General features: G+C 55.9%; 1 protein-coding gene across 1 annotated transcript; it reads left to right on the top strand.

Moving 5' to 3' along the window:
- The first annotated feature begins 6217 nt into the window (after positions 1–6217).
- Positions 6218–8998, top strand: ARSI (arylsulfatase family member I). Its single transcript, XM_041397829.1, has 2 exons — positions 6218–6537; positions 7594–8998. The coding sequence occupies exons 1-2, from the start codon at positions 6218–6220 to the stop codon at positions 8996–8998; spliced, it is 1725 nt and encodes a 574-aa protein (XP_041253763.1).
- Positions 8999–11187: the final 2189 nt, after the last annotated feature.

Consider the following 11187-nt stretch of genomic DNA (forward strand, 5'->3'; position numbering starts at 1 on the left):
CTGGCGGGACCAGGCCGTGCCCAGTGCTCTGTCTTCTATCAAACACTGCCACACCTGGGCAGGTTCCTCATCTCCAGCCTGTCCTGCCTGCAAAGCCAGACTTGAGTTGCTTCCTGTCACCCTCGCTGAAACCTGTGGGAGATCCACTTCTCAAACTCATCCCTGGTTCACAGCAAAGGGAATTCTCCATCCAGACTGCCAAGCCACGTCGTGAGCCCTGGGGCTCTGCCGCGAGGCTGCAGCGGGGAGCACCTCGCTTCAGGGAGTGATGGCTTTTGGGCTGGAGAAGAGGGAGCAGGACGAGGAGGGAGAGCACCCAGGCGACGTGGAAAGCTTGCCATAAGGCAAGGGAAGAAGGGAGCGGTGCCAAACCCATGGGCTCCTCTCCAGCTCTTCAAAGCAAGTCGTTAGAGAGAGGAGAGGAGAAGGCGGCGAGCTGCAGTTTCCCAGAGGGTGGAGAAAGGCAAGGGAAAGAATATTATGTGAAGGAAGGGAAGCTGATGGACTGAAGTCTCCTGAATGAAATAGAAGGAAGAAAACAAACATGAGCAGGAAGGCGCAGAAGTAATTTCACAGGAGGATTTGCAGAATAATTCAGATGCATCATCACAGTGACCAAAAACAGAAGAAAAATTCCTTACCCTAAGAGGAACTTTTCTTATTTGGGGCTTTTATTTCCTATTTTGCTGTTACTGCAGGACCTGGAGAAGAGGAAGGGGAGCAGCAGTGTTTTGATGGGGAACAAACTCTGGCCAAGCCCAGCATGTGTTGTTAGAGGCTATGGTTTACATTAGAAAAGACTCTAATACTGTGCTACGGCTTCCAAGTGCTTTTTGACGGTGATGATTATTTTCAACTGCTCAAATGGTGTGAAATACAGGCAAGGAATTGAAAAAAAGACCATTTGGCTTCAAGAAAAAAATCCAGAGCCCCTGTCAGAGGGACAGCTGATGCTCTCCTCTCTGCTCCATAACGTGCTGCCTTGGTGGCTTTGGCATCCTGTGCCAGGCTGCTGCTGCACCGCTCCTCGTCCTTTCAGCAATGATCAGGGTTGCATAACCAGGAACTGATGCAGATTTGCTGTTTTCTCCTCCTCTTGCTCCAGCTCCCAGAGAGTGAATTATGGCATGTTTAAAAACCTCTGAGTTTCCCCAACCCAAACCCAAACCCTGTAATCTGGTGGAGGTCTTGCCGCAGCGGTTGTCACTAGAAAATTGGTTTCTATCCACAGGGTCCATGTGGCCAGAGGCAGAGAGGTGCTGGGCTCTGTGTGGGAAAAATGTGGGCTTAGAGTGGGCAAAAGAATATGGAGGGCTGGTGGGGGAGGAGGCAGGGCCTGGCACTGCCTGGCAGAAATGCTGCTTGCCTGAAATGCACCAGGGAGGGAAGATGGTCCTTGGGGATATCCCTGGAGGATAAGACACTGGGGAGCAAAGACTGCTCCTGACAGGGAGAAGTCCAGGACAGAACCATTCACCAGGCTGAGGACATGATGTCCAGGACCACCTGGAGGCTCCCAAAGTCAGTGGAGAAGCACTCACCTCCAGCCCCATCCTCTCCTGTGCTTGGGACTGGTGATGCCTCCAGCCTCTTTCCTTCACCACAAATAACCTGGCCAACCCCTTCTGTCAGCCTTTTCCCCCCTTTCTAGACAAAACAACCTTTCCCCATTCCTGGGACTGCTCCCTTCTTCTCCAGACTTGCCTAGCCTCTTTCATCATGCCAATAAAAGAGTAAATGCATCACACGCTGGCCAGGGAGAGTGGAAACCCTTGAACATCTAAGAGGCGAGAGCGACAAGAGGTGTTTTTCCGAGGCTCCCTGATGCCCTGTTAGGTCAAATGTCTTGCTCTGAAGCAGGAGAGAGGGGACTTATTAAAAACCTTTCATTTTTCTGATTTTTAAGGTCCTGTTTCAGCAGGCCGGAGGCCGAGGCGTGAGTGGGGCTGTCGGAGGGGAAGGGCAGTGAGCTGACGGCGTGCAAACAGATTGTGCAATATTTGCCTTGCACAGAGCTCCCATTGTAAAGCCTGGGAGTTCTGCTTCCAATAAATCCCCTGCCATAATGCCCCATTGATGGCAAGAGAAAGGCAGTATTGAGGGCTGAAACAGCTATGGCCTCAGGAAGGGTTAAAAAATAAAGAAAAGGGGGCGGGGGGGAAAGTTAAAAAAAAGAAAGATTTGAGGCTTAGTTTTAAACTTTGCTGTGTGGCCCTCGTGGCAGATCGCAGGCACAGAGAAATATGTGGAGCCTGTTTGCATAACCCCATTTGCAGCGAGCACTTTTGGAGCCAAAACACAAGTGCGGCCGGAGCCGGGGGGCGGTGGGGAGAAAAAAGCAGGAAGGGCTGTGTTTATTTTCATTCTTGCCCCAGGCTACATAAAATTAATAATTAAAAAAAAAAAAAGGAATAATTAAATATTTGGTCAGAGAACCAGCTGTGCAAATGTGAGGAGCTGTGACAGCTGCAGGGACATGGAGGGACTTGGTCCAGGCACTGGTCAGGGCTTGATGCCCTGCAGGTCGTGTTCCTGGGTGTACAAGCACCACAAAGGAGCATTTTGGGCTTTGGCTGGTGACTTTACCCTGGTTGCCGAGTGATTCCTCAGCACGGGGAGCTTGATTCCAGCTGGGAAGGGTCTGCAGGCACCTGGAAAGGCTGGGCTGGGGTGCAGGTGGGTGATGCTCTGCCCACAGAGCTGCTGCCAGCCCCACATCCAGCACCCAGCTCACCTGATGGGCCTCCCCATCATCCTGAACTGGTAATGCCACTGCAGACCAGGCTGGGAGGGAGATTCAGTGTCTTTTGTCACAGCAGCTGGTGTGATGGGAGGAGCAGGGCTGTCCTTGCCAGGGCAAATGCAGGACCAAAGCAGGCAGGGTCTGCTGGCTGGCTCAGCACTCATAGCCGGGCCAGCTGCCAGGGGAAATCTCCCCATTGTGCAACATGCTGGAGCTCTCCAAGGAAGCTCCTTGCTCTTGAGACATCTTTGAGTGAGGCTGGACGAGTGACTGCCTTGAATTAAGAGCGGTTGAGGGGGTGCCTGCAGGCCCTGAGTACTTTTTCCATCCCTAGACCTTGTGATGCATTAATCACTCTCAGAGCAGCTGTGCAGACAGCTTAAATCGTCCTGACCCCAAAACTCCAGACTTGTCATTTCTTCCTCCTCCCTGCTAGCCGCTCCCTTCTCCTGCCTCCTGTTATGGTATCAGTGGGGCTGGCTGGAGGGTGCCATTGCACCCCATTTCCTGGGATCTAGAGTGTTTTCACTGCACCCCTTGCTGCTTTTCACTCTTTTCTCATTTCTTGGAGGAGCACTCAGAAGGTGTCCATGTGCTGCTGAGATCCAGCCAGCTGTCCCTGAACCTTCTGAGCACGGTCACTGCCAACAAATTCACTATTTATTCACCCTTTGGCTCTTGGAAAAGCTCCCTGCTGTTTCCTCCCCAGACCTGGGGCCAGCTTGGACCCATCACTGATTTAACTGAGCTGGCTGCCCTGGCTGGCACAGAAGCTCTCCTCCCCGTGTCAGCATGTGCCCAGGTCTCTGCTGCCACCTCCTTCCCTCCTTTCAACCCTCTGAGCTTTGGCCACTGACAGCAGCTTAAACTCGGGATGACTCTCCCAGCCTGTGCCTCCTCATCCCAAGGGTGTGAGCTGGATGTGCCCCACCACACGGCTGTGGAGCAGCAAATCCACACACCCAGGAGGTGTTTGGCTCTGCTTTGCTCCTCAGAGGTGGGATCCAGCCCTTCTCCTCATAGGTGGGCTCCAGACCCACCCCTGTGGCCACACATCCCTTCTGCTGCCCCTTCCAGCACCTCCCTCCTGCTCATCCCCTGGTCCCAAGCAAGACATAGTTTATCAGTGATCTGTGTTGCCTTGAACACAGTTTCTCTGCCATGTCTCAGGCCTGACATCTTCAATTTCCTCTCTCATCTGTAACACTCACCCAAGTGGACCATTATTTATTATTTGGGAAGAGCTCTGATTACAAGCCCTGGCAATAACTCTGTCTCTGGTTTGGGGTGTGTACAGAGCCATGTGTGCAGGAGAACACAAGACCCAGGAGACAAGGATCCCCCGCCTCTCTTTCCCTTCAGTCAGGTCGAGGTTTTTCCAGGAGGAGGATATTGTTCAAAACAAAAGGTGTTGGGAAAGAAAAGGGAGACAAATGGTGGGAAGGAGTGAGGGAAAAGGAGAAGAGATCTGGGTGGAATAAATGAGAGATGAACCCCTGGGGATTAATCAAACCTCACTGAAGGGCTTAGCCCAGTCCTTCTGAGCTGTTGAGTGAGCAGGGGTTCCTGCCAGCAGGGAAAAGCACAGAACACAGTTATCCATCCCTGCCTCCTGTCCCCTGCACCCCTCCCTGTGCTCCTGCAGGCCCCTGAGCCCTGGCTGAACTGGCTGTGTCCTGCTCCCTGTCCTTGACCCCATCCTCTCTGCCTGTGTCTTAAGCTAGGAGGGAGAAGTCCATCCTCCCTTTGCTGTTCCTGGGAGTCCCTGGGAGTGAGGAGCCTCGTGATCCCTCCTCCCCACTCCTCCATGGTGTCTAGGGTCCTAGGGAGCAGGCTGGCGTGGGGCAGGGGGGACTGGAGGGTCAATGGAAGGACAGGGAGTGGGGGAGGAGCCCAGGGAGGGGACCTGGATCCATCTGTCTCATCTGCTCTTCTGAGCCAGTTCTGAAGGCAGAGCCTTCCCAGACCCCCAGCGAGCCCCCACCAGAGCCCTGCAGTTGTAAAGGCAGGTGGGGGTGGCTGGGCTGGGGGCTGCTGGGGTGCCCAGTGTACTGGGACCCCTCGGGTCCCCATCATTTTGGGACTGCAAACAGCCACAGGACTCAGCTCCCAGCTCTGACAGGGGTGGGTGAATGTGGGTGGGTTTGTGCTAAAAATCCTCCTTCCTGGGCCATGTCCTTGGCTGGGAAGGTGGAGGGGGACAAGATGCATACCAGGCACGAGGGCTTCCTGATGAATGCTGGCCCTGCAGAAGGAATTGCACAGGGCCATTGCTCATCTCTGCCAAACCCCTCCCTGAAGCATCAGGGCACTGGCCCCTTGTCCCAGCACCCCTAGCTCAGATCAGTACCCCTGCACTGGCAGAAGTCTCTGGTTCCCACCAAACCTTGCCCCTCTCATGTGACAATGGCCCTTCGCTGCCTCAGTTTCCCTACTTGGAAAACGTGTGCAGCAGCGCCCACCACTCCTTAGTGCTCTGGAAGTCCCGGGTGGTTTTATTAACACTGGGGGTGCTCAAACAAGTTTTTGCAGCTTCTCCTTGTTCAGGGTTTATTTGGATGACGATCCTGTCAGTGTGGGCAGCTGGCCCCAGCAATCCCTCCCAGACATCCAGCCCTTCCCGCTGCCCTCCCGGGCTGGATGCTGCGGGGGCTTCAGCTGGGCATCCCACCAAGGGTCCTGATCCATGTGTCACACGGCTCGGTGCGAGCAGGGAGGGAAGCATCGGCGGCTCAGGGGATGCCACGCTTAGGACCCTGCATGCCCTGGAGCTTCCCAGCTTTTTGCTGGAGCTGCTGAGCTGGGAGGGGCCGGGCCGGCAGCTCCCCATAAACCTGGCGGCTTAGACCAACTCCTGACAGATGTTGGGACTGTGCCTTGGAGCGGAGGTTGGGAAAAGGAGAGGGCGGCTCTTGCCCGGAGAGTGAGGAGGAGAGCTCGGCACCCCTGGGCTTGAACTTTAGCACCCTCTTCCGCAGGAGTTTGAGGACGAGGATCGGCGTATCCCGAGCGAGCCCTCTGGATACCGGGCAGGCGCAGGGCTGGAGCAGACGAGAAGCCACAGCAACTTTGTCTGACGAGGATTTTGTGGAGCTCTTCATAAAGAAATAACACCAGGGAGAAAGCCCCAGGAAGCCGGGAAGCGTTTCCAACGCTCGGGACGCTGGCGAGCGCTGCGGGCCGCCGGCAGTCCGTGCGAGGAGCCCGTCCTGCCGTGCAGATGTGTGTGATTGGAGCAGCGCGGGGCTTATTTTCCTTTGACTGAAGGCAACCCAGCCCCGGCGGATTAAGCTCTTTGTGTGCACGCGAGTGTGCCTTGATGGAAGCTGCTCCCGCAAAACCGGCTGCGGGGCTTGCGGGGAGCATCCTCTAGGTCAGGGAGCCCTCCTGGAGGAGGGGGAGACCTCCTGTTGTCGTGGCTCTGAGGCGATGCTGGGACAGTAACACCCGTGGCAGGCAGCGCAGCGCTTCGGGATGGCCGTCTATGCCCTCACGGGTTTCTCGCTCGTCAGCCTGCTCAGCTTTGGCTATTTGTCTTGGGACTGGATGAAGCCCAGTTTGGTGGCCGATGTGGCCACAGACCCCATGGAGAAATCACTGCCCCCCACCTTCCCCAGGCCTCCCCACATCATCTTCATTCTGACCGATGACCAGGGCTACCACGACATCGGCTATCACGGCTCAGATATCCAGACGCCGACGCTGGACAGGCTGGCAGCAGAGGGTGTGAAGCTGGAGAACTACTACATCCAGCCCATCTGCACCCCGTCCCGGAGCCAGCTGATAACTGGCAGGTAAGCCAGTGCCTGCTCACAGCCTACTCATGTCCCTCTTTGGTCCCTTCTCTGAGGGGCTTAACCCCAGCTTGCTGCTAGAGTGATGCCCTGGTGTGTTGGCAGAGGATGGAGATCCTCCAGCAGATCTGGATTTCTCTAGAAAGCTTCCTAGGTGAATAGTTGATTTCCACACAGGATAAATAGTGGCACATGGCAAGAGCAAAAATGTGGATGCTGCTGGGTAATGGATGTCACTTTGGGAGAGGGTGGTCTCTAGTCAGGAGGTGTTTGGTGCTGGGCAAGGAGCTGTGTCCCCAGGTAGTCCCTGACACACTGTCCCTTGGAGATTTGCTGTGAGGCCCTTGGTCTGTGCTTTGCCTGCATGTGTGTTCAGTGCTGCATTGGCCAGCACAGGCTGGATGTTGCTCCATTGCCCTCTCCCATGGCAGCACAGTCAGATGTCCCCTTATCCTGGGCCATTCTGCCTTCTAGGATAGGTGGGGCTTTCTCTGGAGCAGTGCTGTGTGGTCAGCACTCCCTGTAGGAGGCAGATCCCACCAGACCACCTCCTGCTGAGGATGGGCCCAGGGAGGTGCCTATGGATGTGGTCACCTACTGCCTTGGGGTGATGGAGCCCACCAGGGTCCAAGCAAAGTCTTCACTTTTCTCCTGATGGTTCTTGAGGGGTCCCAGACATCTTTGTGGTGTGCAAAGCAGGGGAGGACAGAGATGATGGGGACATTCACGTGGGGCACTGTGAACCCTCTTGCTTGTGCTGCCCAGCCCTGACCCAGCCCAGCCACCTCCCCAGGCTGGCAGCAGTGGGACAAATGATGGTGGCATTTTTGTGAGATGTCTGCTGAGCCTCTCTCTTTGTCCTTTGCATCTCCTTTTGGTACTTACGGATGGATGAGGAGGTCCCTGTCCCTGGCTGGATCTTGCTTCATTGGGTTGGGTTGGGTGACATGGAAATCTGCATTTGTTTTGGGTCTCTAACACATGAAGTGCCATCATGTCCTCATCCAGTGCTGCTCCTCATCACCACTGCTTTCCTCTGGCTCTTCCTCCTGGCAGGTACCAGATCCACACAGGATTGCAGCACTCCATCATCCGCCCTCGGCAGCCCAACTGCCTGCCCCTCGACCAGGTCACCCTGCCACAGAAGCTGCAGGAAGCCGGCTACTCCACACACATGGTGGGCAAGTGGCACCTTGGCTTCTACAAGAAGGAGTGCCTGCCCACTCGCCGGGGCTTTGACACCTTCCTGGGCTCCCTGACAGGCAACGTGGATTATTACACCTACGACAACTGCGACGGGCCGGACGTCTGCGGCTATGACCTGCACGAGGGGGAGGACGTGGCTTGGGACCAGAGCGGGAAGTATTCCACCTTCCTCTACGCCCAGCGCGTCAGCAAGATCCTGGCCTCCCACAGCCCCAAGGAGCCCATCTTCATCTACGTGGCCTTCCAAGCGGTGCACACGCCCCTGCAGTCCCCCAAGGAGTACATCTACCGCTACCGCTCCATGGGCAACGTCGCCCGCCGCAAGTACGCGGCCATGGTCACCTGCATGGACGAGGCGGTGAAGAACATCACCTGGGCCCTCAAGAAGTATGGGTACTATGACAACAGTGTGATCGTGTTCTCCACGGACAATGGCGGGCAGACCTTCTCCGGGGGAAGCAACTGGCCACTGCGGGGTCGCAAAGGGACGTACTGGGAAGGGGGAGTGCGTGGCATTGGTTTTGTACACAGTCCCCTGATCAAGCGCAAGCGTCGGACAAGCTGGGCGCTCGTTCACATTACAGACTGGTATCCTACTCTGGTCAGCCTGGCCAGGGGCAACCTGAGCAATGTCCAAGGCTTGGATGGCTATGATGTCTGGCCTGCTATCAGTGAGGGCAAGGAGTCACCACGCACCGAAATCCTGCACAACATTGACCCCTTGTACAACCATGCCAAGTACGGCTCCTTGGAGGATGGCTTCGGCATCTGGAACACAGCTGTGCAAGCTTCCATCCGGGTTGGGGAGTGGAAACTCCTCACTGGTGACCCAGGGTACAGTGACTGGATACCCCCACAGACCCTGACCAACTTCCCAGGGAGCTGGTGGAACCTGGAGCGCCTCACTGATGGCCTGAGGAAATCTGTGTGGCTCTTCAACATCACTGCTGACCCCTATGAGCGCTATGACCTCTCAGAGCAGCGCCCAGATGTGGTCAGGACCCTCCTGATGAGGTTGGTGCACTACAACCAGACGGCCATCCCGGTGCGGTACCCTGCGGAGAACCCCCGGGCTCACCCAGACTTCAACGGCGGTGCCTGGGGACCCTGGGCCAGTGAAGATGATGGCGAGGAGTGGGAAGGCAGCCGGGAGTCCCTGAAAAGCAGGAACAAGAAGAAGAAGAAGTGCAAGATCTGCAAGCTGCGCTCCTTCTTCCGCAAGCTGAACACCAGGCTCATGTCCAACCGCATCTGACGGGACACTCCCCCAGTATCCACCCATCCTGGCCAGGGTGGAGCTCTGGACTGCAGTGCCGTGGGATGGGAGTGAGGGAGAAGGACAGCCAGGGAGGTGGCCAGTGCTCTCTTGCTCTCCGTTGCTCCAGGGCTCACTCCAAAACACTTCTCCTCCTTGGCGAGTGGTGGCCACAGGGAGTTGCTCCCCGTGGGTGAGGAAGGGCAATGTGGTGTCTGCTGCCATGCTTGGTGGTGGTGAATGACTGTGCTGAGCTGGGCTGGCCCTGCACAGCTGCTTCCAAAGAGAGAGACTCTTTCGTCAAGGATTCTGCAGCCAATTTTGGCTTTAAGTGCTGGCCATCAAAAGGGCAGGAGGAGGCATGGGGGCTCTGCCTTCACGTTAACCCTCACCATTTCCCTCTATTTGCTCCTGGCTCGCAGCCTGCTGCCAAGCAGCTGCAACCTTTGCTCTTGCTCTGGGAACTTGAGGGCCTCCCCCAAACCCATGACCACATTGCTTCTTTGTGGAGGGCTGGATTCCTGACCATGGATGTCAGACTTGAGATCAATGTGGCTGGACTAAGTCATGCTGCTACAGTGACCTCATGTGGGGCTATGGCTTCCCCTCTCCACTGCCTTGGGGGCTGGGAGCAGCCCTGGTGAGGAGCTGTGGCCCATGGAGGCATGGTTGGATGCTCCCAGAGGACAGGTGGTTGTCTTTGGCCCCCCATTTGGGAGACTGGTTTGCTCCAGGCTCTGGTAGTGGACTCTACATGGGTAGAGCAGAGCCTTTCACCCAAAATTTGCTTGAACACCCGCCTCATGTGCTAGCCTCTAGGCACCCCTGTTCCTCCCTATGAATCCTACGCATCCAACCAGACAACCACCCCTGTCTGCCCCTTCCCAGTGCTGGAGCTGTCCCTGTCCCACAACCCACTGCTGAACCTGGGGCAGAGGGAAGATCTCAAGAAGGTCTCTGCAGAAGCTGATCTGCTGTTTTGTAGCTGCAGGACTTGAAGCCGTGGTGGGGAACAGGGATGATGGGCACGTCTCCCGCCTGCCAGCACCGCGCCACATCCCCTCCTTGCAGATGGGCACTGCTCTTCCAGCAGCGCACGCGTGGGGAGGAAAACACCTCCCCATCATCCGCTGCTGAGGGGAGCCAGCCCATCCCATCGCCAGGGGCCAGAGAAGCCAGCAGAGCTCCGGGCCCCCGCGCCTTCGGCGGGGTGAGAGCGCGCATACGTGTGCTCGCAGGGGAGCTGGCGAGGATGGAAGGGGGTAAATAGCTTCAAAATCGTTTTGGATGCATGGTGCATTTCCATTTACACAATGTGTTTTACATTTCTCCCCACAGGTTTCTCTTGGTGCAGCGTGTGTAGGCGAAGGCCCTGCTGTGAATTTTGAAAATAGTTATTTTTGTCTCTGGAAAATGAGGCCCGTTAGGACTTGTCAGCTCTTGGATGAGCAGTGTGGGCTTTCTATTTTTTTTTCTTTTCCCCCCTCTCTTTCTCCCTTGCAAAATAACATTCATTTAAAATCTGTCATTGAAAGATGTGACAATTGGCAGCGTGCACACTGAATACCTTTCAGTGCTCTTTCAAGCCCCGTGTGTGAGAGAGGGATGAGGATGGGAAGAAAATGACATGTTTGTATTTTTTTTTTCTTACTCTTAGCTGGATTATTTGGGGGTATTGGGATTTTCTGTAGAAACAAAGGAAAAAAAAAACCAGCTGACAGCAAGGCAGAAGAGAGGAGGCCTCTTCTTGTAGAGCTGGGAAGGAGTTTGAAAAGCTGGAGTGTGGCAGTGTGTGTGCCATCCCCGCAGCTCCGCGCACGCCCATCGCTGTGCCATCCCACCCCGCTGCCTCCTTCATCCCTGCATCCCTGCAGGCACATCCCTAGCACAGGGTTCAGAGGGGACCCAGCTCCTCCATCAGCCCCATCTCCATCCCTGCTCTCTTAGCATGTTGCTCCAAGAGGACTGGTCCCCACGGCATCGCCTGGGTGGAGGTGAGCCCCAAGAGGATGCTCCACATCCTCACACTACCTCAAATCAGCCAGCCTGCTCCCTGGGGATGTGCACCATCAGCGGGACTGCGGCACCGGCTGCCATTTGGCAAAGCCAAGCAGTTGCTGAAAATAAAGCAACACTTTGCTGAAGAAGAGGAGGCTGCTGCAGGCAGAGCCAAAGCCAGGGGAGAGCAG

Source organism: Onychostruthus taczanowskii, unplaced genomic scaffold (assembly GCF_017590055.1).
Source record: "Onychostruthus taczanowskii isolate IOZ18803 unplaced genomic scaffold, ASM1759005v1 scaffold14, whole genome shotgun sequence".
Classification (NCBI taxonomy): domain Eukaryota; kingdom Metazoa; phylum Chordata; class Aves; order Passeriformes; family Passeridae; genus Onychostruthus; species Onychostruthus taczanowskii.